Genomic DNA, 14,113 nt, shown 5'->3' on the forward strand with positions numbered 1-14,113 from the left:
TGAGATTTTCCAGCATTTTCTCTTTTGGTTGCAGTTTCCAGCATCCGCAGTAATTTACTTTTATGCTTTCATCCCTCAATCTTCTCTGCTCCAGCGAAAACAACCCAAGCCGATCCAATCTCTCTTCATAACATAAAGTTCCATCCCAGGCAACAACCTGGGCAATCGCCTCTGCACGCCCTCCAGTGCAATCACATCCTTCCTAGAATGTGGCGACAAGCATTGCACAGTACTCCAGCTGTGGCCTCAACAAAGTTCTGTACAACCCCAACATGATCTCCCTGCTTTTGTAATCTATGCCTCGATTGATAAAGGTGAGTGTCCCTTATGCTTTTTTCACCATCCTATTAACCTGCCCTTCCGCCTTCAGAGATCTCTGGACAAACACAAGGTCCCTTTGTTCCACGGAATTCAAAAGTATCCAAGTAGCCGAACTCCAATTCAAAAGTATCCGGGCAATCAGAGAGGCCGAGTCCACGACATCAGCACCTCCAACATCCCAAAGATCGCCACCATAGGAACCGGCTTCATCTCAAACCCTACAATCCTCGATAGGTTCCGAAACTCCGCCTCCCAAAAGTTCTCCAACTCCTCACAGCCCCGGAACATATGGGCATGTTTCACCGGTCCCTTCCCACACCTCTCGCACCTGTTCACCACCTCCAGGAAAAACCCACTCACCCGGGCCCCCCGAGTCATGTAGATCCTATGCACCACCTTAAATCATCGAATCGTAGAAATTACAGTGCAGGCCATTCGGCCCATCGAGTCTGCACCAGCTCTTGGAAAGAGCACCCTCAAGCCCACACCTCCACCCTATCCCCGCAACCCAGTAACCCCACTTAACCTATTTTTTGGACACGAAGGGTAATTTAGCATGGCCAATCCACCTAACCTGCACGTCTTTGGACTGTGGGAGGAAACCCGGAGCAGAGACAGGGAGAACGTGCAAACTCCTGTAGCTCTCTTTGGTTGGCTCCGAATATGGCGGTCAATATGGTCGCCTGCCTCAATTCTAATTACGTTTGCTCTAGAGTCGGCAGGTATCTTTCGATACCGCCACAAGGTTCAAACCCGAATACTGATCAAAGACTCGATACACCAGTTAGTTAGTTCAAAGTCAATGCTTATTTATTTACACACACAGTTAAATATACTCATGCACGAAACTCTACAGACTAAACTATCACTACTGCTAAAGCCTATACTTAGCTTTGGGCGCCCACTCAGTCAGAGGAACAATGGCCGTTGTTCGGTTCTGAGGTCGAACTGGTGAAGGGGAACAGCTAAGGTCGTCATCTGGTAGCGAGCGTTGAACTTGGACTTACTTGCTTCTGGTGCAACTGGTGGACAGGTCTCTCCTCGGTGAGAGCGGAGCCAAGAGAACAATTCTCTCTTGGGGGCTCCTTCTTATACCCAAAGGGGCTTTGCGCTCTTTTGGGCGGGCCTTGAACTTGGCCCCAATCAATTGGGCCGTTTCTTGATCATTCCTCTTGATTTCATCCAATAAAGGGGTGGGTGCCCTGATGGCTGGGGTGTGTCCTAGGTGGCCGTTGGCCTGCTTTGTTCGGTCACCTCTGGTATCGGTTACTCAAATGTTACTCTTTTGTTCCCGGAGATGGGCCATTAGTATGCTAATGGGCCTACAGTTTTGGTCTTGTCTGGGAGCTGCGGCTCCAATATACAGACAAGCTCTGAACCCGCTTGTTTTCTCAGCATTGTCCATTTTCCCTGCAATCTTTGCAAAGTGTCCATTTTGTAATCGGGAAGTGGCCACCCCGGATGGCTACACTCCACACGGTTTCCCCAGCCAGGAATCGAACCTGGGACCCTGGAGCTGTGAAGCAACTGTGCTATCGACTATGCTACCGTGCTCCCCATATAGTTGCCCAAATTGTATAAAACTCATCCTTGCACAGGAGGAGGTTGAGTTCACTCGGCGCATTACTTCTCACCAAAGGCTCCATCCTATCCCCCACCCCAACTCCTCCTCCCACTTCCGTTTGATCCTTTTCACGAAGGTCATGCCCTGCTCTCCCAACCATCCATATATCATCCCCCCTTCATACGGGAGCAATATTTTCTCCAAAAGCGTATATTCTGGTACCCGAGGGAACGCATGTGTCCCAGTTTAAAGTGCCTCCTCGGCTGATTCCAAATTCTTATGGACGACTCAGCACCGGACCGCTCGTGTACTTCCTCGGGGTAAACGGCAGCGGGGCAGTCACAAGGGCTCTCAGGTTCATCGCCTCGCACGACTCCTCCTCTAACCTGACCCAATTTTACCCCTCCCCTCCTCACCGTCGTCTCACCTTTTCCACATTCGCTGTCTTTTAATAATAACAATCTTTATTGTCACAAGTAGGCTTACATTAACACTGCAATGAGGTTACTGTGAAAAGCCCCTCGTCGCCACATTCCGGCGCCTGTTTGGGTTCACAGAGGGAGAACTCGGAATGTCCAAATGACCTAACAGCACGTCTTTCGAGGCTTGTGGGAGGAAACCCACGCAGACACGGGGGAGAACGTACTGACTCCGCAAGGAGAAAGTGAAAACATAAAATGCTGAAAGATTCTGGGTCTGGTAGCGTAAGTGGAGTGAGAAACAGAGTTAACGTTCTGAATCTGTGTGACTCTTTCAGAGATCAGATTGGAGAGAGATTTAACAGCTTTTGAGAGCGGAAAGAATGTTCCATTAAAAACGAAAGTTGTCTGCTGAATTTCTATCCTGTACTGACAGTGATGACTTTTGTAAACTTCATTGACAGGGGAGATATTAGAAGGGGGGGGGGATTTACAGTCAGAAATCTCAAACCAAACGTCACATTGAGATCTGACAAAGTCACTCGATTCATCGGGACCTGAATATCAGCAGCGGTAACATGGATATACAGTGCAGAAGGAAGCCACCTTAGTATGTGTGAAACCAAACTGATTTATGATATAAATCTAGAATTTTAACCTCCAGCCCAGTTATTTGCAGATTAACAACAGCAGAAATACACTATCAGAATGAAGATGGTCCAATTCTGAATGTGATTAACTGTATCAGCAACAACAACTGGTATTAATTGAATGCCTTTAATAGTCAATCATCCAGAGGTGTGCTATCGAACAAACCTTAACATCAAGACACAATATGAGAGATTAGTAAAGGCAAGGAGTCATAGTGGCAGGTTTTTAAGGAGCTTCTTAAAGTCCAAAGATGTTCAGATTAGGTAGATTGGCCGTGCTAAATTGCCCCTTAGCGCCTTTGTGTGCAAAAGGTGAGGTGGGGTTATGAGATAGGGCGGGGGAATGGGCCTAGGTAGGGTGCTCTTTTAAAGGATCGGTGCCAAATTGAGGTGGAGATGGTTAGGGAAAGAATCCAGCGTATCGTGCCCAGGGAGCTGAATACACCTCTAGCACTGGTAAGGTGATGAAAATTGGGGATGAGCAAGAGTTCAGAATTGGAGGAATTGTAAGATCTTGGAGGGATGTCAGGCTGCAGGTGGTTATAGAGATGGGGAAGGGCGGGACCAGGGAGGGATTTGTTCAAACAAATCTTGAGACTTTTATTATTGACAGACCAGGAATCAAAGTCGAGTAATGGTTAAATGGGACTAACTGCAGGTTGGGATTTGGGGAGTCGGAGGTCCTGTGGTAATATAGCTGGATGAGTAAACCAGACGCCCAGGCTAACACTCTGGGGACATGGGTTGAAATCCCAGTGTGGAATTTAAAATCAATGAATCCAATCTGTAATTGAGAGCTAGTTTCAGTAATGGTGACCACGAAACTGTAAACCCAGAGTTGTTTTGTCATAAAATCCATCTGTTCATCAATCCACTTTTATAACATTTATTTTTATTTATATTTTAATAATTAAACACATAAAAAACATAAGATTTACAAAATACAACCAACCCAAAACCTCTCAGACCCCCCCCCCCCCACCCTTCCCCCCAGCAATTGGCAGCAACCAGCTCCCCGAAATGCAATACAAACAGACCGCATCTCTTGTGGAACCCCTCTCTCGTCCCCTCAGAGCAAATTCCACCTTTTCCAAATACAAGAATTCCATTAGATTCCCCCAGCCATACAGAGGCACAGGGTGACCTCCACCTCAACAGGACCTGCCTGCGAGCGATCAACGAGGCGAAGGCTAAAACGACTGTCCCCGCTCCCATCCACAACTCCCGCAAGTCGGATAAGCCGAACAAGGCCCCCAGGGCTCTCAGTCCACATGCGGGACCACTGACATGGTGGTGAAGACCAACCCCTAAAATGCCTCCAAACTCGAAAACCATCCTTCTAGAAACAGATCCTTTATTTCCACTGCCCATCAATCCTCCCATCCCCGAAACCTCGCATCCACCCTCCCAGGCTCAAACCCATGGTTCCCTCGTATCAATGCCCGCCCCCAACTTCAAGTGCTGCCAAGAGTGCCTCCATATTTTCAACGTGGCCACCACACCGGACTCCCCAAATTCATTCCTAGGGCAACCAAAGCGGCGCCGTTGCCAGCCCATAACCCCGACCCCTTACAGGACCCTCCATCTTCACCCACAATGCCTTCATCTCCCTGTTCCAACCCCACACGTTCTCAGCGTTCACTGCCCAATAATAATATAACAAGTTCAGAAGGGCCAAGCCCCTCCACTACTGTCGTCCTCTCTGACACCGTCCACCTAAGCCTTACTACTTTACCTGCCCGCACAAACAACAAAATCAGCCTCTCCATCCCCATTAAAAATGGTTTGAGCAAAAAGACCGGCAAGCATTGAAACAAGAATAAAAACGCGGAGAAATATTAATCTTAACCCAGCACCCAGCCTGCCAACAATAGGGGAGAGCTCTATCAATCCCCTTTTGATGAAGGAAATCTATTATCCTTACCTGGTCTGTCCAGACCTACAGCAATGTGCTGACTCTTAACTGCTCCCTGAAATAGTCCAACAAGCCACGCAATTCGGGTACCATCAGGATGGGGAACAAATGCTGGCCTTGCCCACATTTTCAAACTACTTTTTCAAAATGTGCTGGTGTTCTGGATAAACAACGGTTGGAAAATGAGAGAATTTTTAGAATTTACAGTGCAGAAGAAGGCCATTTGGCCCATCGAGTCTGCACCAGCCTTGAGGAAAGAGCACCCCACTTAAGCCCATGCCTCCACCCTATCCCATAACCCAGCAACCCCACCTAACACTAAGGGCAATTTGGCATGGCCAATCCACCTAACCTGCACATCTTTGGACTGTGGGAGGAGACCGGAGCACCCGGAGGAAACCCACGCACACACGGGGAGAACGTACTGACTCCGCAAGGAGAAAGTGAAAACATAAAATGCTGAAAGATTCTGGGTCTGGTAGCGTAAGTGGAGTGAGAAACAGAGTTAACGTTCTGAATCTGTGACTCTTTCAGAGATCAGATTGGAGAGAGATTTAACAGCTTTTGAGAGCGGAAAGAATGTTCCATTAAAAACGAAAGTTGTCTGCTGAATTTCTATCCTGTACTGACAGTGATGACTTTTGTAAACTTCATTGACAGGGGAGATATTAGAAGGGGGGGGGGATTTACAGTCAGAAATCTCAAACCAAACGTCACATTGAGATCTGACAAAGTCACTCGATTCATCGGGACCTGAATATCAGCAGCGGTAACATGGAACATACAGTGCAGAAGGAAGCCACCCAGCCAACAGTATGTGTGAAACCAAACTGATTTATGATATAAATCTAGAATTTTAACCTCCAGCCCAGTTATTTGCAGATTAACAACAGCAGAAATACACTATCAGAATGAAGATGGTCCAATTCTGAATGTGATTAACTGTATCAGCAACAACAACTGGTATTAATTGAATGCCTTTAATAGTCAATCATCCAGAGGTGTGCTATCGAACAAACCTTAACATCAAGACACAATATGAGAGATTAGTAAAGGCAAGGAGTCATAGTGGCAGGTTTTTAAGGAGCTTCTTAAAGTCCAAAGTTGTTCAGATTAGGTAGATTGGCCGAGCTAAATTGCCCCTTAGCGCCTTTGTGTGCAAAAGGTGAGGTGGGGTTATGAGATAGGGCGGGGGAATGGGCCTAGGTAGGGTGCTCTTTTAAAGGATCGGTGCCAAATTGAGGTGGAGATGGTTAGGGAAAGAATCCAGCGTATCGTGCCCAGGGAGCTGAATACACCTCTAGCACTGGTAAGGTGATGAAAATTGGGGATGAGCAAGAGTTCAGAATTGGAGGAATTGTAAGATCTTGGAGGGATGTCAGGCTGCAGGTGGTTATAGAGATGGGGAAGGGCGGGACCAGGGAGGGATTTGTTCAAACAAATCTTGAGACTTTTATTATTGACAGACCAGGAATCAAAGTCGAGTAATGGTTAAATGGGACTAACTGCAGGTTGGGATTTGGGGAGTCGGAGGTCCTGTGGTAATATAGCTGGATGAGTAAACCAGACGCCCAGGCTAACACTCTGGGGACATGGGTTGAAATCCCAGTGTGGAATTTAAAATCAATGAATCCAATCTGTAATTGAGAGCTAGTTTCAGTAATGGTGACCACGAAACTGTAAACCCAGAGTTGTTTTGTCATAAAATCCATCTGTTCATCAATCCACTTTTATAACATTTATTTTTATTTATATTTTAATAATTAAACACATAAAAAACATAAGATTTACAAAATACAACCAACCCAAAACCTCTCAGACCCCCCCCCCCCCACCCTTCCCCCCAGCAATTGGCAGCAACCAGCTCCCCGAAATGCAATACAAACAGACCGCATCTCTTGTGGAACCCCTCTCTCGTCCCCTCAGAGCAAATTCCACCTTTTCCAAATACAAGAATTCCATTAGATTCCCCCAGCCATACAGAGGCACAGGGTGACCTCCACCTCAACAGGACCTGCCTGCGAGCGATCAACGAGGCGAAGGCTAAAACGACTGTCCCCGCTCCCATCCACAACTCCCGCAAGTCGGATAAGCCGAACAAGGCCCCCAGGGCTCTCAGTCCACATGCGGGACCACTGACATGGTGGTGAAGACCAACCCCTAAAATGCCTCCAAACTCGAAAACCATCCTTCTAGAAACAGATCCTTTATTTCCACTGCCCATCAATCCTCCCATCCCCGAAACCTCGCATCCACCCTCCCAGGCTCAAACCCATGGTTCCCTCGTATCAATGCCCGCCCCCAACTTCAAGTGCTGCCAAGAGTGCCTCCATATTTTCAACGTGGCCACCACACCGGACTCCCCAAATTCATTCCTAGGGCAACCAAAGCGGCGCCGTTGCCAGCCCATAACCCCGACCCCTTACAGGACCCTCCATCTTCACCCACAATGCCTTCATCTCCCTGTTCCAACCCCACACGTTCTCAGCGTTCACTGCCCAATAATAATATAACAAGTTCAGAAGGGCCAAGCCCCTCCACTACTGTCGTCCTCTCTGACACCGTCCACCTAAGCCTTACTACTTTACCTGCCCGCACAAACAACAAAATCAGCCTCTCCATCCCCATTAAAAATGGTTTGAGCAAAAAGACCGGCAAGCATTGAAACAAAAATAAAAACGCGGAGAAATATTAATCTTAACCCAGCACCCAGCCTGCCAACAATAGGGGAGAGCTCTATCAATCCCCTTTTGATGAAGGAAATCTATTATCCTTACCTGGTCTGTCCAGACCTACAGCAATGTGCTGACTCTTAACTGCTCCCTGAAATAGTCCAACAAGCCACGCAATTCGGGTACCATCAGGATGGGGAACAAATGCTGGCCTTGCCCACATTTTCAAACTACTTTTTCAAAATGTGCTGGTGTTCTGGATAAACAGCGGTTGGAAAATGAGAGAATTTTTAGAATTTACAGTGCAGAAGAAGGCCATTTGGCCCATCGAGTCTGCACCAGCCTTGAGGAAAGAGCACCCCACTTAAGCCCATGCCTCCACCCTATCCCATAACCCAGCAACCCCACCTAACACTAAGGGCAATTTGGCATGGCCAATCCACCTAACCTGCACATCTTTGGACTGTGGGAGGAGACCGGAGCACCCGGAGGAAACCCACGCACACACGGGGAGGATGTGCAGACTCCGCACAGACAGTCACCCAAGCCGGGAATCGAACCTGGGACCCTGGAGCTGTGAAGCAATTGTGCTAACCACTGTGCTACTGCACTGCCCTTGTTAATGAAGAATCTAGCTCTGCCTTCAAAATATTCAGAGATTCTGCTTGCACTGACATTTGAGAGTTCTGGAGTCTCACAACCCTCTGAGTGGGAAAAAAAAACATCTTCTTTTGTCTTCAGCAACCCTTTATTTTTAAACAGTGACCCCCTACGTCTAGATACTCTGACAAGAGGAAACATCCTCACCCCATCCGCCCTGTCAATACCCTTCAGGATCATGAAGCCTTCGATCAAGTCACCTCTTATTCTCAAGTGGATACAAACCTTACCTCTCCAACATCCCCCCCCCCCAGACAACACGTCAATTCCTGGTATTAATATAGTAAACCTTCTAACACATTGAATTAATATTTGGGTCCAGAACGAGAAGACCTAAATGGGACTTTCAGCAGCAAATGGGACGAGCAGGAGAGTCAAAGAACAAAGAAAAGTACAGCACAGGAACAGGCCCTTCGGCCCTCCAAGCCCGCGCTGACCATGCTGCCCGACTAAACTAAAATCTTCTCCAGTTCCGGGGTCCGTATCCCTCTATTCCCATCCTATTCATGTATTTGTCAAGACGCCCCTTAAACGTCACTATCGTCCCTGCTTCCACCACCTCCTCCGGCAGCGAGTTCCTGGTACCCACTACCCTGTGTGTAAAAAAACTTGTCTCGCACATCTGCTCTGAACCTTGCCCCTCGCACCTTAAACCTATGCCCCTTAGTAATTGACCCCTCTACCCTGGGAAAAAGAGTCGGGAGATATGAGGAGGACGCAGCCTTGGGGAATGGAGCAAATATGGGTCAGGAAATCAGCTCAGGGTGAAAGCCACACTGAGGCGATGAGCAGTTTGGTTCAGGTTCAGACAGTGGCCAGGATAACAACAGAATCCAATGAATACAGTCAGACGGGAGCCTGCCGGGGGGTCAGCAGTTTGGACCACTGAGTGAATCCATTCCAACATTCGGTGCAGAAGAATGGTTTCTTTCCAGTGTGAGTTGACATTTCGTCAGACATTTAGTGTGATTAAAACTCTTCAGCAGTGAGAACAAATAGAAGGTCTCTAATCAGAGAGAACGACTTGACAGTGAAGTTAAAAAAAGACTGCAGATGCTGCAAATCCGAAATAAAAACAGAAACGCTGGAAAAACCCAGCAGGTTTGGCAGCGTCTGCGGAGAGAGGATCAGTTAACGTATCAAGCCCTCATGTTACTTCTTCAGGGATCAGGAAGAAGTGCCACATTCAACTTGAAATGTTAATTCCGTTTACTCGCTCCACACATGCTGCTAGACCCACTGAGTTTTAAGGTTTTTATTTTGGGTTTTCAGCATCTCCAGTCGCAGAGGGAGGAGTTGAGGCCAAGGCCACGGAGTTTAGAGATGAGTTCCGTCGGAATGATGGTGTTGAAAGCTGAGCTGTAGTCAATAAATAGGAGTCTGCCATAGGTGTCTTTGTTATCTCGGTGTTCCAGGGTTGAGTGCAGGGCCAGGGAGATGGCGTCTGCTGAGGACCTGTTGCAGCGGTAAGCGAACTAAGTGGGTCAAGGAATCCGGGAGGCTGGAGTTGATTCATGCCATGACTAACCTTTCAAAGCACTTTATAATGATGGATGTCAGAGCCACTGGACGATAGTGATTAAGGCACGCTGCCTGGCTTTTCTTTGGCACGCTGCTTGGCTTTTCTTTGGTACAGGGATGATGGTTGTCTTCTTGAAGCAGAGAGGGACCTCAGATTGTTGTAAAGAGAGGTTGAAGATGTCTGCGAATAGCCCCGCCAGCTGATCGGCACAAGACCTGAGTGCCCGTCCAGGTACGCTAGCCGGGCCAGTGGATTTCCGTGGGTTGACCTTCGAGAAGGCTGCTCTGACGTCTGCAGTGGTGATCTCAGATACAAGTTCCTCCGAGGCTTCTGGGGTGGAGGGCTCACTCGCGCCGATTAGAAGGAACAAAGTAATTACAGTTAAACTCTCAATCCTGGACAGCATGCACAGCAGCAATATCATCAGCATCCGACCCCTGCTGTCACTTATGAACCCGCTGGTGTGACAGCAAATGTTGTGACTGAGTGAACCCTTTCCCACAAACAGAACATGTGAATGGCCTCTCTCCAGTGTGGATTCGCTGGTGTGTCACCAGGTGAGAAGACCGAGTGAATCCCTTCCCACACACGGAGCAGGTGAACGGTCTCTCCCCAGTGTGAATCCGCTGGTGTCTCAGCAAGGTTGATGACTGAGCGAAACCCTTCCCACACACGGAGCAGGTGTACGGTCTCTCCCCAGTGTGGATTCGCTGGTGTGTCAGCAGGTTAAATGAGTGAGTGAAGCCATTCTCACATATAGCGCATATGAATGGCCTCTCCCCGGTGTGACTTCGCTGATGTCTCCTCAGGTTGTTGAACTGAGCAAATCCTTTCCCACACTTGGAGCAGATGAATGGTCTCTCCCCAGTGTGAACGCGTTGATGTGTCAGCAACTGGGAAGTATCAATGAATCCTTTCCCACACTTGGAGCAGGTGAACGGTCTCTCCCCAGTGTGAACCCGTTGGTGTGTCAGCAGAGTAGCTGACTGGGTGAATCCCTTCCCACACATTGAGCAGGTGAATGGTCTCTCTCCAGTGTGAATTCGCTGGTGTGCAGTGAGGTTGGATGAACACCTGAACCTCTTCCCACAGTAAGTGCAGCAGAATGGTCTCTCCTCCGTGTGAGCTCGCTGGTGTGACTGCAGGCAGAATGACTGAGTAAAGCCCTTCCCACACATGGAGCAGATGAACGGCTTTTCCCCGGTGTGACTGCGTCGATGGCTTTCCAGCTGGGATGGATAATAGAATCCCTTCCCACAGTCCCCACATGTCCACGGTTTCTCCATGGTGCCGGTGTCCTTACGTTTCTCCAGTTTAGAGGCTTCATTCACAGACAGAACACACATCTGTATTTTCCCCACTCTGAATACTGTTCCTTTCTTTTTATAAAGAATAACTCGCTAAAGCTCTTTCCACAGTCAGTAGACTGGAACACTCTCACTCCGGTATATGTGGGGGTTTTGGTGCTTTTCCAGTCACATTTAATTATGAAATCTTCATCCGCAGACAGAACAGGAAAATATTCCTCCTTCCACTGTCAAACGCCAAAAGGGCATGATGAATCGAGTGACACTGTTAAGACGTTGATGTGACGTTTGGTTTAAGTTTCCAGTCTGTACATCCTCCACTTCTAATGCCCTGGAAAAGGAGTTCACAAAACCAGTTCAGAACAGACAAGTCTAGTTTCTAAGGAACATTCTTTTCCTCTTGTTTACCCAGTAAATCCTCATCACACACACTCTCCCACTGCCCTGGACTGAAATTCAAACAATCCAAACTCATCACACAATTTTAGGTCGACACTCCGAGCTCCCCAAATCCTACCACTCAGGCAGAATTCAGTTCCTTTTTAAAAATTTTATAAATTTAGAGTACCCCGGTTTTTTTTTTCCAATTAAGGGGCAATTTAGCGTGGCTAATCCACCTAATCGGCACATCTTTGGATTGTGTGGGTGAGACCCACACAGACACAGGGAGAATGTGCAAACTCCATACAGACAGTGACCCGGGATCGAACCCGGATCCTCAGCGCCGTAGGCATCAGTGCTAACCATTGCACCGCCGTGCCCCCCTGAATTCAGTTCTCCATCCAGTGTGCAGAGTGAGAGTAATATTAACAAGTCAATAATTTTCACTCCTCCCACTCTCTGTGCCATTCCCACACTGACCACACACTTGCTCTGTTCTCTGTTGAAGCAACATGGTGACTGTTACCATGGGCCTATTCCCACAAAAAGCTGCATTTATTTGTCCCACAAAACCAGAGTGAATACTTCCTGCAGAGGCACAAAAGCAGAGACTGACACAGGGGCAGGTTTAGCACAGTGGGCTAAACAGCTGGCTTGTAATGCCAGCAGCGTGGGTTCAATTCCCGTACCGGCCTCCCCGAACAGACACCGGAATGTGGCGACTGGGGGCTTTTAAGAGCAACTTCATTTATAGGCAGCACGGCAGCACAAGTGATTAGCACTGTGGCTTCACAGTGCCAGGGTCCCAGGTTCGATACCCTGCTGGGTCACTGTCTGTGCGGAGTCTGCACGTTCTCCCCGCGTCTGCGTGGGTTTCCTCTAGGTGCTCCGGTTTCCTCCCACAGTCCAAAGACGTACAGGTTAGGTGGATTGGACATGATAAATTGCCCTTAATGATCCAAAAAGGTAAGGAGGGGTTATTAGGTTACAGGGATAGGGTGGAAGTGAGGGTTCGGTTCGGTTACAGACTCGATGGGCCGACTGGCCTCCTTCTGCACTGTATGTTCTCTGTTCTATGTTCTGAAGCCTACTTGTGACAATAAGCGATTATTATAAAGTGAGAGAGCTGGTGTCTCATACCTCATTTTACCATTTGCTCCCATCTCAATTACATTTTGAAATAAAACTGAAATCTGATCATTTTAGGACTGATCCAGGATGGCATGTGGTTAGTACTGCTGTCTCACAGCGCTGAGGAGCCGGATTCGAATCCCGGCCCTGGGTCACTATCCGTGTGGAGTTTGCACATTCTCCCCGTGTCTGTGTGGGTCTCACCCACACAACCCAAAGACGTGCAGGCTAGATGGATTGGTTAGATGGATGGATAAGGGGCTGGTTTAGCACATGGCTAAATAGCTGGTTTTTAAAGCAGACCAAGACAGCCAGCAGCGTGGGTTCAATTCCCTTACCAGCCTCTCCGAACAGGCGGCGGAATGTGGCGACTAGGGGCTTTTCACAGGAACTTCATTTGAAGCTGACTTGTAACAAGAAGTGATTTTCATCTCATTTTAGGAAGGATGTGGAAGCTTTGGAAAAGGTGCAAAGATTTACCAGGATGTTGCCTGGAATGAAGAGTAGGTCTTACAAGGAAAGGTTGAGGGTGCTAGGCCTTTTCTCGTTAGAACGGAGCAGGATGAGGGGTGAATTGATCGAGGTTTAGAAGATGATCAGGGGAATAGATAGACAGTCAGAGACTTTTTCCCCGGGTAGAACAAACCATTACAAGGGGACATAAATTTAAGGTGAAAGGTGGAAGATATAGGAGGGATATCAGAGGTAGGTTCTTTACCCAGAGTAGTGGGGGCATGGAATGCACTGCCTGTGGAAGTAGTTGAGTCGGAAACATTGGGGACCTTCAAGCGGCTATTGGATAGGTACATGGATTACGGTAGAATGATGGGGTGTAGATTAATTTGTTCTTAATCGAGGACAAAGGTTCGGAACAACATCGTGGGCTGAAGGGCCTGTTCTGTGCTGTATTTTCTATGTTCTATTTCATTTCGATTGGCCACACTAAATTGCCCCTTCATTGGGGAAAAAAAAAAAATTGGGAACTCTAACTTTATATTTTAAAAAAACTTTAGGAGTGATCCTTCCCCAAAATATTATGTTGATTTGTCAGTAATTTAAATTCTCATCAGAAATGCATCAAGTGATTGTTATCTCGATAGGTCTTTTCACAGATGATGTAAAATGTGTTTTTTTTTTTTAAAAGGCTCTACGAACTGAACCCAGCCTGGGACTCGCTTTCCAACTCACCCCCCCCGGGGAAAACACGGCCTATTCGGGGCCTCAGGCCTACCCCAGCAATGGAGAAAGCTCCCAGTCCGGCCGCGGTGTCCATTCCCTCACCTGTGCTCACACCATCCCCCGCCCCTACTGAGCATGCTCAGAGCACACCCTCCCACACTGCACCTGCGCACTGTGCCCGATCTCACCGGCCGCCATCTTAGCAGAGGAGCTTTGTTCAAGGAGCTGAACGCAGGAAGGGGGGGGGGGGCGGCCATCTTGGTGAGGGAGTGGGCGGGGCTACCTCTCCCCTGACAGACCCGGCGGCCGCCATCTTGTGGTGGTGATTTTCCATCCGGGTCTTTGGTGAGGGACTGGACAATGGCTTGGTGGTCAGTTTGTGAGGTGTTCAG

The 14,113-nt window shown here is 48.1% G+C and overlaps 1 protein-coding gene across 2 annotated transcripts; it reads right to left on the bottom strand.

Annotated features, from left to right (window-relative positions):
• Positions 1–6,715: 6,715 nt before the first annotated feature.
• LOC140410201 (uncharacterized) lies at positions 6,716–13,822 on the bottom strand. 2 transcript variants are annotated; one of them, XM_072498173.1, is made up of 2 exons: positions 13,774–13,822; positions 6,716–11,361 (listed from the first exon to the last, which is right to left on the bottom strand). In XM_072498173.1, exon 2 carries the CDS (start codon positions 11,067–11,069, stop codon positions 10,167–10,169), a length of 903 nt encoding a protein of 300 aa, XP_072354274.1. In that variant the 5' UTR covers positions 11,070–11,361; positions 13,774–13,822; the 3' UTR covers positions 6,716–10,166. The 2 variants fall into 2 exon arrangements, with proteins under 2 accessions (XP_072354274.1, XP_072354272.1); XM_072498171.1 differs by having other exon boundaries at positions 13,731–13,817.
• Positions 13,823–14,113: the final 291 nt, after the last annotated feature.

This window comes from Scyliorhinus torazame, chromosome 4 (assembly GCF_047496885.1).
Source record: "Scyliorhinus torazame isolate Kashiwa2021f chromosome 4, sScyTor2.1, whole genome shotgun sequence".
NCBI lineage: Eukaryota > Metazoa > Chordata > Chondrichthyes > Carcharhiniformes > Scyliorhinidae > Scyliorhinus > Scyliorhinus torazame.

What these genes read in the sequence shown, in the direction of transcription:
- LOC140410201 (XM_072498173.1), bottom strand. Translation starts at nt 11,069, where the DNA reads ATGTGTGTTCTGTCTGTGAATGAAGCCTCTAAACTGGAGAAACGTAAG.